Genomic DNA, 17,470 nt, shown 5'->3' on the forward strand with positions numbered 1-17,470 from the left:
TATTCCATAAGTTGTCAGTCTTTTACTGTACATTTAACACAAAGCATGCTTATTTTATTCTCGCTGTTAAGTGTAAGATTAACAAATTTCCACCTTACTCAAAGAGGATTAGTTCATTTGAGAATTTAAATTTCCTGATAATTTACTCACCCCCATGTCATCCAAGATGTTTATGTCTTTTATTTTTCAGTCGAAAAGAAATTAAGGTTTTTGAGGAAAACATTCCAGGATTTTTCTCCATATAGTGGACTTGAACAGGGTACAACGGGTTGAAGGTCCAAATGCAGCTTCAAAGGGCTCTACACTATCACAGCCGAGGAATAAGGGTCTTGTCTAGCAAAATGAATGAAGAATTTAACCACAAATTCTCGTCTTGCACTGCTCTGCGATGTGCCACGCATTACGTAATCACGTTGTAAAGGTCGTAGACGTAAGTACCAGATCCAGTGTCTACAAAGCGAACATGCAAAGACTAAGTGTCGTAAGTACAAAAAAAGATAAAACAATGATGTCGGTATCATGTAGAGCTCTTTGAAGCTGCATTGAAACTGCAATTTGGACCTTCAACCTGTTGAACCCCAGTGAAGTCCACTATATGGAGAAAAATCATGGAATGTTTTCTTTTCGACTGATGAAAAAAAGACATAAACATCGTGGATGACATGGGGGTGACTAAATTATCAGGAAATTTTTATTCTGAAGTGAACTAATCCTTTAAAGAACTTACTATTAAAATTGGGCATAGAATAAGATGGAATACTCTTTTTGAAGACAGACTAAAAGAACACATTATAATACAATTACTTTTAAGTACAACAAATGTATAGTTTAAATTGCATTTGCTCATATTTGTCAAGAAAAGGGCCTTTAGGAAACAAATGAGGAGTTTTACAGCTGGAGTTGATATCCATCATGATAATGAGGTTTTGTTACAGCACACACAATTCCTGATGCAAAACTATGCCTTCAGTAAAAGGTTTGTTCTTGTTTACTGCAAAAAAAGAACATTTTTGCTCCTTTTGTGTCTTATGCATTGTCTCTTGGAGCTGTATTGATATAATCAAAAGAACTAGATTTATATTTTGATAAAAGTATTCTCTTAAGCTTTTTTTTGGCTAAAAGTTGAGTTGCTTTTTTGCACTTGAATTCATTCCTTCACCTTCATTCTAACAGCGGGAATCAAGCGCTTAAGGCAGCAGACTGTGTGTGTGGAGAAAGTTTTCCAGACAGATTATAAGAGCTACTCACTCTCTGAAGAGCTAGTGCTGGAACTGGAGCGAAAGTAGCATTAGATTTCCTCAAGTCTTCCACTCCCACTCCCAAGAACACTCCCACCAACACCCAAACCTCATCATGACATGCACTTCTGTCTGCATGGTGTGTCAGCCAACCTCACTTACTCATGAAGAATAGATGTGAGACACCTATTGCTTAAGCACCATGACAACGGCCTTCATCTGTATTCTATATAACCAACTATATTTATAGCACAGTTTAAGCTAATGTTTTTTCACTCACTGAGAGATCCGTCTTTCTCAGGTTGTCCTATCTGGGCGCCCATATGTGGCGTGCCAAGCAGCAATCATTTTTGATAAATTGACTGAGAAATCGATAAATCAGAAGAGAAAATGGTAAATTAAATGAGCAATCAATTATAAAGTGGATTAATAGATAGAAGAATCAAGATTTTGATCATTAAAGACAATTAATAGAAACATAAACGATATTTAACATTTAAAAAGCAATATTCAGCTATATCTATCTATCTATCTATCTATCTATCTATCTATCTATCTATCTATCCATCTGTTCATTCATTCATTCATTCATTCATATATGATTCTGCCAGTCGGTCTCATCTAGGCAGCTTTGTTGACATATTTTCTTTGACTATAAAGGTTTTGTTAGTGTGAAATCATTTAAACAGCTGCTGGAAACTAGTGCGAACACTGGTGTCATGCTTCAGTTGTATACAAAAGTTTTATAATAACAAAACCTGACATGTTTTTATTATATAGTGGTCGAGGGTCCTCAGTTTTATAAAGCAGCAGAAAAATCCCTAAATTCTTCTATTATCTAAATTCATGGTGTGACACAGAGCAGATGTGCATGCAGGAAGTTTATGGTTGTCTCTGGGGTGGTCATTTATGACTCTGCTCTGCATAGTCTGTTGAGTGATTAACTTGGGGTTTTCACTTACAGCAGTAGTGTGAGTGTGCAACAGATGTATTTCCTGTTTATTCAGGTTTGTATTGCTTTTCCTTTTTTCCTCTTTGCTCATAAATAGTACAGGTCTGAACTTCTTGACGGCAACAATATTTTTGTGGTCAACAGACTACATAACAAGACCCCAAATCACTGTGAACACCCGCAAAGAAACCTGCATGACACACTAGCAGCACTTGCTTGAGTTTAAACTCATGAAGACCCTAACTGAGGGAATCTCAGCATGCAGTGAGTGTGCAGAATTAGGAAAACTGCTGTGTTTTAGGTTGGCTTTTGATTTTCAAGTGATTGTGCTTTCAAGTGATTGTGCTTACTTAAAAGATGGACTGATCAGTGTTTCATCCACTGATGTGTGTGTACCAGTGATTGATTGGACCTGTTGATTTCATTGTGCACTTTCAATATCATTGGTCTTGTTGGCTTCCCTTTTAAGTTATGGTGACATGAGATCATACCAGTTAACCATTCAGCAGAAATCAAGTGCTGTTTTAGACAAAATGTACATTCATCTAAGAAATTAAAGGAAAAAACATTAACTATAAAAACCTCAAGGATCGGTATCGGGGCTGATTAAGCAGTTTTTTAACTGATCGATGTTGGCTATCCTAAGCCTGATCCTTTATTTTACGTCAGCTGTCACGCAGGTGTCGTGCGGTAGGTGGTGATACGCACCTTCAAGTAGGTTTTCCAATCGCCATTAAAGGAAAAGAAGTAGTTTAAATGTGCTTGTGTGACACTTGAGAACCAATGAAGTCTGTTCTAGTGCTTCATACACACACATTCAAGCTTCTGTGCTTAGCATATCTGCTGTCAGACTATCTGAGACATCGTTGCCATAATACTTTGCTATGGGTTTGCTTCTGACTTGACTGACAGACTGGCATTCTGACACAGTGAGCTTCATGCTTTCTAACCTTATCTCCACTTTTTTTCTTTTCAATGCAATTATTCTGTTTATTGTACATATAAAATAAAAGAAGTTTATATCGGTAGTCCCATATTCATAATTGTGACCACACAGTCTGTTAAAGGAACACTCAACTTTTTTTGAAAATAGGCTCATTTTCCAGCTCCCCTAGAGTTAAACAGTTGAGTTTTACCGTTTTCGAATCCATTCAGCCGATCTCCGGATCTGGCGGTACAACTTTTAGCATAGCTTAGCATAGTTCATTGAATCTGATTAGACCGTTAGCATCTCGTTAAAAAATGACCAAAGAGTTTCGATATTTTTCCTATTTAAAACTTAACTCTTCTGTAGTTACATTGTGTACTAAGACCGAAGGAAAATTAAAAGTTGCGATTTTCTAGGCCGATATGACTAGGAACTATACTGTCATTCCAGCGAACTTTGCTGCCGTACCATGGCTGCAGCAGGCACAATGATATTACACAGCGTCTGTGACCCCTGCTTGCACAGGGAGCGTGCCTTGCAACCATGGAGACATTTGTGAGAGACGCTGCGTAATATCATTGCGCCTGCTGCACCCATGGTACGGCAACAAAGTTCCTTGATTATTACGCCGGAATGACAGTATAGTTCCAAGTCATATCGGCCTAGAAAATCGCAACTTTTAATTTTCCTTCGGTCTTAGTACACGATATAACTACAGAAGAGTCAACTTTTAAATAGGAAAAATATTGAAACTCTTTGGTCATTTTTTTTAACGAGATGCTAACGGTCTAATCAGATTCAATGAACTATGCTAAGCTATGCTAAAAGTGGTACCGCCAGACCCGGAGATCGGCTGAATGGATTCGAAAACGGTAAAACTCAACTGTTTAACTCTAGGGGAGTTGGAAAATAAGCCTATTTTCAAAAAAAGTGGAGTGTTCCTTTAACAATGTCTACCATTGTAACAGATGTTTACATCTACCAATGTCTTTATACATAAGTTCCATATATTGGAATTACTTCATGGTGATAGATGCAATTTTTTTTTCTTTCATTTAAGCCCCTGCACAAAAAACTTGATTGGACATCGGCATCCCTATCTCAGACTTCTCAAAGATTTTGAAACTAGCACAAAGAATACCGCAGCTTTTTAATTACGTCATTACAATGATCTGGACAATGGAAAAGTTCATTCTGTAAAATAATAAGATCTAAGAGAAAGTATAGTCATTAAGGAAAAAACAATATGTTAGACGAATTTTCCAAACCTGTAATTTTTGTTTATGTTGCATTGATCAGTACGGCAGTTAAGTACTTATACTGACACCTAGCGGTGTGGATGCAGATTTATTATAATTATTAAAGTTATTAGACAGTTACAGTTTTTCATCTGTTCGTTGTTAATCACAAAATTTCCTCTGGATTAAGTTCTGACTAATAGAGACTGTAAAATTAATTTATAGGTAAGAAGACCCTTCATATTTGACTTTATTTGACACTTCATTTTTTGCAATTTAGTAAAAGGCTACTGAGATTGATTTAAAGGTTTAAATGGTTTTGACAACAAATTAATTTTTTATAATATTTCATGTAGTTTCTCTCTCTCTCTCTCTCTCTCTCTCTCTCTCTCTCTCTCTCAGTTTAAATTCATTACCAAATATGTAGACCCTAAATTCTGTCCACAATATTAATTTGGTAACACTTTGCAATAAGGTTCATTGCTTAACATTAGTTAACCTCATTAGTTAACATGGAGTAATAATGTTAGCATTTATTAATCTTTGTTAATGTTAATTTCAACACTTACTAATACATTATTAAAATCTTGTTAACATTAGTTAATGCACTGTGAACCAACATGAACAAACAATGAACAACTGTATTTCCGTTAACGAAGATTAGTAAACACAGTAACAAATGTATTGCTCATGGTTAGTTCATGTTAGTTAATGCATTAACTAATGTTTAACTAATGAACCTTATTGTAAAGTGTTACCATTAATTTCAACATTACAGATTTTCTCAAATGATTTGACACATTTCTTCAAATTAAAATCACTGCTCTTAACACAGTGATCTGAACACTTTGTAATTGTCCTAAACAGATTGTAAGTTTTCATTCATTTCATACAGATTACAAATCATATGCATAATTTTCTCAAAACATTGTGCACAAAATTCACAAATCTGTCCTCAACAGTTTACACAGCTAACCAAAATTTTAATATACCAGGAAAAAAAACATTTCCAGCTCTTTTTATGGATTTTACAAAAAAATCACAAACGTTTATGTACCATTTTTCCAAACAAAACTCTGTAATTTGTCATATTCTCAATTGCACATACAATGATTTCAGTTGGCCCCAAACTGTATCTGCTGGGATAATAATACACAGGAAAATCACAGAAAACGCAATTTTCTTTTTGAAAGACAAAAACATTTTAAAAGACAAAAAAAAAAAAAAAAAAAAAAGACAAGCATGAGAAGGGGAAAGGAAGAGGTGTAAGAGTGGAAGGTGGTGGAAAGAGTTGAGGAATGGGTGTAATGAGAGGGAGAGGAAGAGATAAGGGGAGAGAAGGAGAGAGATTAGGAAAAGGAGGGGGAATAGGAAGAGTAGAATAGGGATAAAGGTGAGGAAGTAAACAAAAGGTTAAAGTAGAGGCATTGATGTAGTGGAAAGAAAAAGAGGAGAAATTGTAAGAAGACATAAACTGAAAGAAAGGGGACAGCAAGATAGAAGAGGAGTGAAGAGACGTAGAAGGTAGACTTTCAAATGAAATGGGAATCACCCTAATTGACCATGTAATAAATCATGGCCTCTTCTTGAGTGAAGCTAGGACACAGAAGTGTTACTATGACATTCCACTTCTATACTTAGATAATTAATGTGGTTCAGATAAAATAATATTTTGCGTTTCTGTTGATTAAACCAATCGCCTTCATTGTATTAACTCAAATTTTTGATTTCAGTGAACTCAAAATTTTAAGGCAACAGGTTAACTTACTTTTTTAAGTTAAACCAACAATTCTTTTCGAGAGAACACACCTGTAGTTTTGATGATAGTATTTACTTTTAATAAATGCATTACCAGAAAAAAAATGCAGTGCTTTATTTTGCAGTAAAGTTGAACTGTTTGGCTAAAGTAAGAGTACGTTTATTTGGCTGTGTTAATTGTTTTGAGTGACCTTAGTTTGGAGAAATGTGTCAAATCGATTGAGAAAAACTGAGTCCAATTACCACATTTACTTGATATTGCTCAAAAAAATTAAAACACATTTGAACAAATAATTGTATGACCATGCTGTTGACAGTATCAGTAATTAGTGTCCATCGGTGTAAATGTAGAAAATATATGAGAAGAGACTGGCCATTTGCTTTGAGGACAGTAAAATTATATGACATGTCAACTGTCTAACTGCGTTTTAGCCTGAAAGGCAATGAAACAAAAGTGCATGTCCCAGTGTTACCTGATACTTCTGTTCTCCTCAACTGCAGTCATAGTAATAAAAATAAACAGTTCATTGGCAGCACATTACTGCTGGCAAAATACTGTTAAGTGTTCCCAAATAGTCATGATTTTGAAATAATACAGTGTGCCGTGGCTTCTATGCCGTAAGCAAAGTGATAAACAGAATTGTCAGTGAAAGCATAAAACTAGAGTTTATAAATACTGCAGATCCCCCATATGGATGGCATATGGCCTGTTTGTACTTGAACTCACTAAAAGTGAAGCATCAATCCAGACAGTATTCAAAACAATTGCACACATCGCCTTTAAGTTGTAAAAGAATCTGTGTTCCTCAGCCAGCTCTGTAACACCACACTAGACAGTTTTAGGGAACATCTGCTTGCCAACTTGCCGTTTGTTACTTCCTTGCTATGTGCAGAATCTGCTGCTGTCTGCACTTACACTAACAGGCTTGAGCAGAGCGGCGCTATTATCTGGCTCAGGAAAGAGCGTAGCAGGTTCATCCCAAAGGTCAGCAGATGTTCTGATAAGTCATCTGAGGCACAGGACTTCATTATTCAGCTCAGCTGTGTGTGTGTGTGTGTAACAATCCTGCGTGCTGTGTTTAGTGGTATTAGTTGCGGATTTGAGCTGGATCAAAGCATACACAGACCAACTGCCGTATTATTTTGATACCAACAAACTAAACAGTTAATAAGTAAGGGATAACGTGCATCCAGTTGAAATAAACTGATCAGGTCTTGTGCCACCCTGAAGGGGTTTATTTTGCAATAATGACCTGATGATCTTGCTTATCTTGCTTATTTTCATCTACTTTCCAAATAAATTAAGAAATGGACATAAAATGTTAATTTCAGATGAGTTATTTTATTATGTGATTTGAATGAAATGATGACAGAAGGATACGAGAGGCAAGAAAACACACAAATATGTAGGAAATAGGTCGGTTACACTGTTTAGTTACCATACACTCTAAAAAAAAAAGGGCTATATAGGACTAAAAGTGGTTCTTTGGCTCGTAATCATAGGGGAACCACTTTAAGTGCTGTATAGCACCAAATCTTGGTGCTTCAGTGGTTCTTCAGCTGTTCTTCAACGGTTCTTTGGGATGACTGAGGTGCTATATAGGTGCTATACCGTACAAAGAACCTGTTAAGCCCCTTTAAAGGTTTTTACACACCAAAGAACCACTGTTGGTGCTGTTTAGCACCATTTTTGTTAAAGAAATAAAATGCAATATGGCACCTCTTATGGGTTCTACATAGCACCATTTGACAAAGGTGCTGTAGAGCACCTTTACAGATACGGTGCTACATAGCACCATAAGTGGTTCCCCCATGATTACGAGCCAAGAACCACTTTTAGTGCTATATAGCACTTTTTTTTTTAGAGTGTATTAAACTGCAGAATGCCACGTTTGAACAATCAGAATCAAGGGATAAACATTTTTAATTGCTTAAACTAATGTAATTATGACTAATTAGTGATTTCATAATCAGTACAAAAAAAAAAAAAAGAACTTTTTTTTTTTTTTTTTTAAATTGTAACAAATATTAACCAGATTACTTTCCATGAAAAATACTGAAGATTCTGTGCTACAGGTCATGTATGAAATTTTTGACTTGTGGACCCCTTGGTACATGTGAACCAAGGTTTGTTTAAAAGATCTAATGTGAAGTCTTTGAGCGATAAGATAATCTGATCTCTAATATTGCAACACTATTTTCCTGTTGAGCTTCTCATTTGGCGTGTCAATGAGAAGCTCTGTGGTTGACGTTCTGTCGCCAAGGTCTAGGTCTGAGTCATTGCATGGTCATTGTTTAGGGGACAAGCCCCCGTCTTTCAGTCTCTTTCTCTCAAATGCCACTGAAAAGCAAGGCTGACATTAAATAAATAGATCAATACTGCCCACAAAGACTGTTTAAAGATTCTTATGGAAGAATATACTCTTTTATCAAAGCTGAAAGTGAAGTGTTGACTGCAGAGATACTTTCACAGACTTTTCAGCAACTGACTTCTTTGGCGTTACTGTCTGTCTCTCCTGCTAGAAAAAACTACTCAAAGTGGTTTTCTGGTCTCTAAAGCTGGTCTTGTTTGCTGGTTTTAGAGGGGTTTTGGGCATTTATCTGCTCTGGCCGAAAAACTGTAGCCGAACACTTGTTTGGTCAGGCTGGGAGACCAGCTAGATCATCCTAAACCAGCATAGGCTGGTTTAAAGTGTTTTTTTTTTTAGCAGGATCCTAGACTTATCCAGTGAGAGGCGGATTATGTGCTGATATTTTTGGAAATGAGCTGTTTGAGGAAAAAAAAGTGTAAAAACACAAGGCTTGGACCAGCTAATGACCAGCTTAGACCTGCTATCATGTTCCAAAACACAGCAATCCAGCCTAAGCTGGATTTTCCAGCAGGGAATCCACTTACATAGTTGAACTCTCGCAAATAATTTGAGCATAAACACAAATATCTGAGCTGAGTGTGTGTGCTTCGCCAGGAATGCATGAGCGATCGGCCCATTGCCTGACCCGCCGCTTTATTGGGTCGCTTTCACACGCAATGGACCCTGCACCTGATGAAGGCGCCAACGCATAAGAAAGAATGCGCATCCGTTATCTGATGTAACTCCGAGGAGAAATATTTGAGGGAATTTGGCAGATTTATTATCAGACGAATAGCACACTGTTATTGTAATTTAGGGAAATCACTGTAAACAACCTCTAAATGGCTCCTTTGTCCTCAGTTTTATGGAGAAGCAAATAATCTGCTCCATAGAAACGTCTCTAATGCGGTTTGCATAAGAGACGTTTCTATGGAGCAGATTATTTGCAAGTAACAAACTGCGGGTTTTGCAGTTTGTTACTTGTTTCCATGAACCAAATGATGTTACCAACTTTGACTAGCACACAGGATACAACCTTTTATACTTTAGACTGAGAAGGCAATTATTAACCAAGGATAACTACATTTTCAGTGTTGTTTCAAGTGTATTTTTGTGCACTCTTCCCTTCCACTCCTACTTTTACAGTGTCTTAGGAGCTACACAAGGTTAGATGATGCAATAAAAAGTATGATGGAATCTTCTGCTGGTGGGGATTATAGGTGCACGCATGGCTGATGATGGCAGTGAAGCAGCCTCTCACTGAGCTGACCCTATTATCCATGCACCAAAGTGCTGGAGAGTGACAGCTGAAACCGAGCAAAAATAGCACCTATATTTTCAGCATCATTTCTGCTGCTCTCCTTATAAACATTTATTATAAAATGCAGCTCCATCATTTAGATCTTATTAACAGTGTCACAGAGCAGGTAGACTTACCTAAACTTAACAACTACCTTACAAACTATTAATAAGCAGTAAATTAGTTTATTGAGGGAAAAGTCGTAGTTAATAGTGGATACATGTTCCCTATACTGAAGTTTTATCGAATCTTTTGTTTGATTGTGTATTTAGGATACATAAAGTGTAAAATTTGCCTCAGCAAGATGAAAGATTTGGCCCATTTATTCCAAAAATGTAATTTCCATCATTTTCATTTCCATAACTGAATGCTGTTAAATACACTAAATCATTTAAGATATGGTGAAAATGACGGCAGTAAAAAATTTCATGACTTTTAAAAAGAATTGTGTATACATTCAGAATTCTGTTATACTGATACTTTTATTCAGACTTCTATTTTAATCAAATGTTGTTCTTTTGTACTTTCTATTCATCAAAGAATCCTGAAAAATGTATTATGTAAAAAAAAATGTATTACGTAAAAAAAAGTACTACAAAAATATTAAGCAGCACAACTGTTTTCAACATTGATAATAATAAGAAATCTTTCTTGATCACCAAATCAGCATATTAGAATAATTTCTGAAGGATCATGTGACACTGAAGACTGAAGTAATGATGCTGAAAATTCAGCTTTGCCATCACAGGAATAAATTTTAAAGCATATTAACATACAATACAAAAAGTTATTATAAACTGTAATAATATTTCACAATATTACTGCCTTTTATTCCTGATTTCTTTCCATTCATGTCAGTTGTTTAGCTAGTACTGGACCCAGCAGAAGTGCTTAAAATCTAACTTTTTCCATTTCTCAGTAACTTTATCTTGTTCTAGATCACAAATCTCTGGTCTGTGCCCTTTGTCTCACATTAAAATGCACAGACACACCTATACCCACCATACACACACACACACACACACACACACACACACACACACCAAAACAGAAGCATGCCCAGATGCTAACTCAAGACAATAAGCTGGGCACCACAAACACCCACACACATACAACATTATTAACACTATAGGGATTCAGTCCACCCTGTCCATTAAACCCCTCTTCCCCTGCACCATGTCTTCATTGACCTTCTCAAGCTGTTCGTTGGACTTTCACGTTCTTATTGACCGCAGGCTGTCTGCCACTGACTGTCAGCATGAATTTGTCATCAGCAGTGGACATCAGTGAGCAATCTGACGATTACTCACTGGCCCCACACGCCTTTCCTCCCTTATAGGCATGATATCATCTCCACAGTGCAACGCCGCTCTTTTGTCTGTGTGCCGCTAGCGTACAGGCGAACAACGGTCTGTCATTTTGTCAATAAGAATGGTGTATGGCAAACTAAAAGTCTGATAAGTAGTTTTAAAGTTTGTGAATTTTCCAAGCAGTCTAATTCCCAGTAGGCCTTTGCTGTAAATATTTAGCTACAATAAGCCCCCCTGAGACTTCAGTGCAATCCATAAATATGCATATGAAATGAAAGCCTTACAAGATGAAAGCTGACACCTTAAAGTAATAGACTATCCTGAGAAGAATATTGTGGTGAATCACTGAGACGAAAGAGATTGAAGCTTTGAAGGCTGTAATGTAGTTGAACAACTGAAATGCTCTCTCTCTCTCTCTCTCTCGCTGTCTCTTTTGCAGGTTGGTGCTGTTCAGATGTGTGACGTGGTAAATGAGATTGAGCTGGCAAGAGCGAGGTGCGAGAATAAAACAGCAGGAAACGTCACATCAGGTGATATTTACAAAATAACGTTGCTTTGTACCATTTTCACAGTCAATAAACAATTTTGCATTGATGGGGAAAAATAGACGTCACTCATGACAGAGATATGTTTGGTGCTGAAACAGAACAAAAATAAAAACAATCTAGAATTGATATTTGTTGAAATGGAAAATATATCTTTTTTGGTATTAAATAAAAATATAACAAAAGTATATAACAAATAAGAATTTTATGTGTATATACAGTTGTGGTCAGAATTATTGGCACCCTTGATAAATATGATCAAAGATGACTGTAAAAATAAATCTGCATTGTTTATCCTTTTGATCTTTAATTCATAAAATTAGCAAAAATCTAACCTTTAATTGAAGGAAATGAATTGAAAGTGGGGGGAAAATCACATTATGAAATATTTTTCTCCAAAACACGTTGGCCACAGTTATTGGCACCCTTTTATTTAATACTTTTTGCAACCTCCTTTTGCCAAGATAACAGCTCTGAGTCTTCACCTATAATGCCTGATGAGTTTGGAGAACACCTGACAAGAGATCAGAGACCATTCCTTCATGCAGAATCTCTACAGATCCTTCAGATTCCCAGCTTCATGTTGGTGCTTCTTCTCTTCAGTTCACTCCACTCATTTTCTTTAGGGTTCAGGTCAGGGAACTGGGATGGTCATGGCAGAAGCTTCATTTTGTGCTCAGTGACACATTTTTGTGTTGGTTTTAATGTTTGTTTTGGATCATTGTCCTGATGGAAGTTCCAACCACGGCCCATTATAGGATTTCTAGCAGAAGCGGTCAGGTTTTGATTTTTCATCTGTTGGTATTTGATAGAATCCATGATACCATGTATCTGAACAAGATGTCCAGGACCTCCAGCAGAAAAATAGGCCCACACCATTAAAGATCCAGCAGTATATTTAACCGTGGGCATAGGGTACTTTTTATCCATGTGTGCACCAAACCCATCTGGTGGGTTTGCTGCCAAAAAGCTCTTTTTTTAGTTTCATCTGGCCATAGAAGCCGGTCCCTTTTGAAGTTCCAGTCTTGTCTGACAACTGAATATGCTGGAGATCGTTTCTGGATGAGAGCAGAGGATTTTTCTTGAAACCCTCCCGAACAATTTGTGGGGATGTAGGTGCTACATAATTTGATAATTTTTTTAGGCTTTCTGAGACTCAAGACTCAACTAATCTCTGCAATTCTCCAGCTTTTATCCTTGGAGAGTCTTTGGCCACTCAAACCTTTCTCCTCACTTAACATTAGGACGATTTAGACAGACATCCTCTTCCAGGCAGATTTGTAACATCTTTAGCTGATTGGAACTTCTTAATTATTGCCCTGATAGTGGAAATGAGGATTTTCAATACTTCAGCTATTTTCTTACAGCCACTTTCTATTTTGTGAAGCTCAACAATCTTTTGCTGCACATCAGAACTATATTCTTTGGTTTTTCTCATTGTGATAAATGATTAAGGGAATTTGGCCTTTCTGTTTGCTCATGTTTATACTCCTGTGGAACAGGAAGTCATAGCTGGAGAATTTCATGTTCATGATGACCCTGGTGTGCTAAAAAATGTAAATATGAATGGGAATATACTTCAGAGATATTTTACTCATAAAAAATTCTAGGGGTGCCAGTAATTGTGGCCAACGTGTTGTGGAGAAAAACATTTCATAATGTGATTTCCCCCCCACTTTCAATTCTTTTCCTTCAATGAAAGGTTAGATTTTTGCTAATTTTATGAATTCAAGATCAAAAGGATAAACAATGCACACGTATTTTTATGGTCATCTTTGATATTTCATATTTACCAAGGGTGCCAATAATTCTGACCACAACTGTAATATATAATATAAATAATATATATAATATAAATACTGATGCTTTAGCCTAGCTGATTATTTTGGTTTTCCAGCAAAGGGTCCAGGGACCAGTGCTTCGCACATAGATATCACAATTAAATGGAAGCTCCTTTGAGGTATGAAGTGGGTTATCCTCCACTGACTTGTTCTTCTGGTTGACGAGATGAACTGGCAATCAGGCATGAAAGACAATTTTTTTTTGAAGTGGAAGAAAAGTCAGACCCCCATCATGGATAGAAAGTGGAATGAATGAAAGGATCTGCTGTGCCCACAAGCATTTCATGTAGCTGTTTGAAGTGAAAGCCCTAGTGTGTATTGTGCATTATTCTAAGATAGACTTGAGAGTTGGCGTTACTAGCACCTTGGCATTGCTAGCATCAGTTGGGCTACAGAATAAAGAATAATGCTGTAGATTTAGATTTTTTTTTCTTAGATAAAGAGCATTTTAGCTTTACCAGCTAATTGATAGGTTGGGTTTTTAAGGTTTAAGGATGAGCAACTTGGTAGCTAATGAATCTAGAGGGAGTTTTTAAACAATCCATGTAAATCTTTAAAGCTCTGCTGTGACTTTTTGGTAGTTATTGTGGTTAGGTATAAATTGTGCCCAATGTGCAGCTTTGAATAACATTAAATTAACAATAACATGAATTTATCTGGTGTAATGCAGGACATGGCACAAAAAATACTAGGGATGCACCGATCCGATACTCAGACCGGGTATCGGCTCCGATACTGCCATTTTTGCCGGATCGGGTATCGGCCGGATGGGACCGATCCAAATCCGATATTGTGCGTGTACTATTCTGTGTTATTGTTAAGCTCCACAAAAGGCACAAAAACATTAAAAAGCACAATAAAGTTTCCGTGCACTATATTCCAAGTGTTCTGAAGCCACTGCATAGTTTAATTTGAGGTACAGATAAATATTTAAGTCGTTAAATTAACCTAAAGTTCATGTAAATGCCTCCCTCCGCTGCGGCTGTCAGTCATTCTCCATTCAGCATTCAAACTGCGTGTCGCGTTCGGTTACGACAGTCAACACAATGAAACTCTCTCCAAGATGAATCAATTTTTCTATTATTATACTTCATCTGTAGACAACGATACCGGTAATACAATACGCATCAACTTTGTCACTTTGTGCTTTGAACTTTTCAATGCGGAGCTGTGACTCCATGATGCTTCAAGTGCATCATTCTGCACACGGGATGCGCATAAGCGCTTTGTGCCGCTCTGTATGGGAGCCGTTCATATTATAATACTTTTGCGCAATGAAAGATTGTTAATAGCATTTTTTGTTCTGTCCTATCTATCATATGTTGCTTCCTCATTTAAAAAAAAACTCCGCTATAAATTTAAAAGAAATGTCTTTTAATTTTATAGTATAGCCTATATTTATATATAAATATATTTAGTTTATGTCATGTATGACTCAAACATTCATGAAAAACAAGCTATGAGTCCTGTTTATTTTGAATGTCTACCAAGCTAGTGAAGCTATTGGTTTATTTACAGTTGTTGCACTGATGCACAATTATTTAATAAATAATTCACTACATTTGTGTCTGTTATTTTCTTTTACAAAGTTAGGAAAGTAATGTTTAAGTCAAGCCTGATACCTTGCACAAAAGAATGATCCCAGTTTCTTCCACACAGTGAGGCATACAGTTTATTAGGTAATTTAGCACTTTTTTTTATTATTACTTGAATATCGTATCGATATCGGCCAAATCTAAATCCCAGGTATCGGAATCGGTATCGGAAGCAAAAAAGGCGGATTAGGTGCATCCCTAAAAAATACCATTGATTTGCATCAGAAGACTCATCTAAAGTTTGCATATTGTGAGCTCTGGAAAACTAGAATTTATAGTAGGTGTCATTCAGTAGGCACTTATTTGCGAAGAGCAAAGAGACATAAACTGGTAGAAGATCTACACCTGAATAAGTTTATGAGTTTATGTTTGGGAAAACAGTGCTTTAAACCCACAACACATCTGTAGATAACTGTTAAACACAGGTAGGTGAGGTGTAGTGCTATTGGCAGCCGTTTGACCTAAACATTGAGTTTACGATCCCTCAAAGAATTTTTTTTACAAGAGTTCTATTCAACAACAGCATTATTTCAATTTCAAAACCTGTTGAGCTAACTTGTATTGTTTTTGTATTATATTAGTAGTCAAGGTATCTATTTTTTCCTTTCAGAGTTTCCTAGTCAGTGTGTATATAACCATATTGCTTTGGTTATATTCACACATTTATCAGATTTCAATTAAAACTGAAATCCTGTGAGGATTAAATTTACATGTCTACAATCTGTGTGCTGCTGACCCACCCGCACATCTATATACGTAGTGTCTGAATGAGGTGGATTTTTAAACAGGCAACTTAGCTCTGGAACATTCCGCTGTAGCTTAGAGAGGACGAATAAGATAAACTAGCTGTCAGTTTTCCACATTCACAGTCACGAACCAACTCACCTCGTCTCATGAATCAGACGGATGCATTCTGGGGGCATGAGAAGTGTCGTAAATATTCAAAATATTACGGGTAAAGCAATAAGCTGATACCAAATCTCAGTTTATTGTACTCACAGGTGTCTAACTGAAGGATGAGGGAAGTGTGTGTTTAAGAGTCCTCATGTTACTTTTAAATAAATCCCATGGTTAAATTTAGGCAATGAGTACACACAGGACTTAATTAATGAAACCACTAGTGAAATTAACCAGTGACAAATTTTTCTGATGATTAATTTACTGGACCACTGGATATATTTATCTGTATAATGATTAATCCATGTTTTTGTGCATGAAAATAACAATTTAATGTAGTAAATATATGCTTAAATAGAAATGTGTAGTTTTTGTAGAAGATACACATGCACATTTATATACATTTTATCAAACAAATATCACATCAGCATATGAGAGTCACTCATTTAACAGGATCGCTAATTTAACAGTTTTAAATTATGAAAAAAAGATCAGTCAAGATTAGAAAATTACTGAAAATATTAAAATCATGCAAGTCAGAATCAGAAAGCGTAGTTAAAAAATGTCTGTCAAAATATAACATACAACTTCCGGTGTCCGTCAGGTACCAAGACATGTTGAACGATGTTAAATAACCCCGCAAAGTTTTTCGCTTAGATTACAACTCTTTAGCATGCAGTATTTCACTCAGTTCCCTGATCATTCCAATTCAATTTCAGCAAGTGAAGAACAAATTTATACTCGCGTGTGTTATGTATTATGCACGTTATCATCTCAGACAGCATGTTGAAGCCGCTAAGTCCACCTTTTTCTCCCTCTTCTCGGAAAGTGATGACGTAGTCAAAACATCCAGTACTGTGGGTATTCCAGGAAAGCGTGTACTCCCTGGACCTCTGCTTCTCGTAAATACTACCGTGTATTGTGCACGTAATTTTTTGACAGACATTGATGTGGTGATTGAAAACAGATGGATTGTAAGGTAATAATTATTTATTTCTTAGCCGGCAAGTATTCAGTGAAGTGAATGATGCCCATGAGTGTGTTATGTCGATGTTTTTAGCTCTAATATTCCAATCGATAGCCAGCCTTAGTTTTTGACGGAAGTGATAACGTGCGTAAGGGGTGATCTATGTTTGATTTTTGGGTAATTTGGGTAAAGTTTTGGGTAAAACGTGCTGGAGACATTCAAAATGCTTTTTCGTAGTTCATTATACTTATTTTAAGGAATGAAGTTTATTTTGTGACTTAAATAAATTACTCAGAGACTGACATGTTCGGCAAAAATGTTACATTCAGCTGTCGCAAAATCATTGAGTTTTGAAAATCAAGTTTATTTTTATCAGGAAAGGATTGTTTTTGATACACAAAGTAGTTTTAATGGTCTCTTTTAACAAAAATAATTTATTTAAACCCATGAAAATGCAGATCCTGTTGTAAAAAATACAAGTTGTTTTATTATTACCCCTTAGCTGATTTTTGACTCATATAAATATTGTGAATACAGTAACGGCTGAAAG

At 36.3% G+C, this 17,470-nt stretch overlaps 1 protein-coding gene across 1 annotated transcript in view; it reads left to right on the forward strand.

The window, feature by feature from the left end:
* The window catches only part of vipr1b (vasoactive intestinal peptide receptor 1b), a 64,993-nt gene that overhangs the window by 2,856 nt on the left and 44,667 nt on the right, over positions 1 to 17,470 (forward strand). Inside the window, exon 2 of the mRNA XM_051882482.1 lies at positions 11,515 to 11,605. Within this exon, the coding sequence (XP_051738442.1) occupies positions 11,515 to 11,605 (91 nt within the window). The remainder of the gene's footprint in view (positions 1 to 11,514; positions 11,606 to 17,470) is intronic.

This window comes from Ctenopharyngodon idella, chromosome 23 (assembly GCF_019924925.1).
Source record: "Ctenopharyngodon idella isolate HZGC_01 chromosome 23, HZGC01, whole genome shotgun sequence".
Taxonomy (NCBI): domain Eukaryota; kingdom Metazoa; phylum Chordata; class Actinopteri; order Cypriniformes; family Xenocyprididae; genus Ctenopharyngodon; species Ctenopharyngodon idella.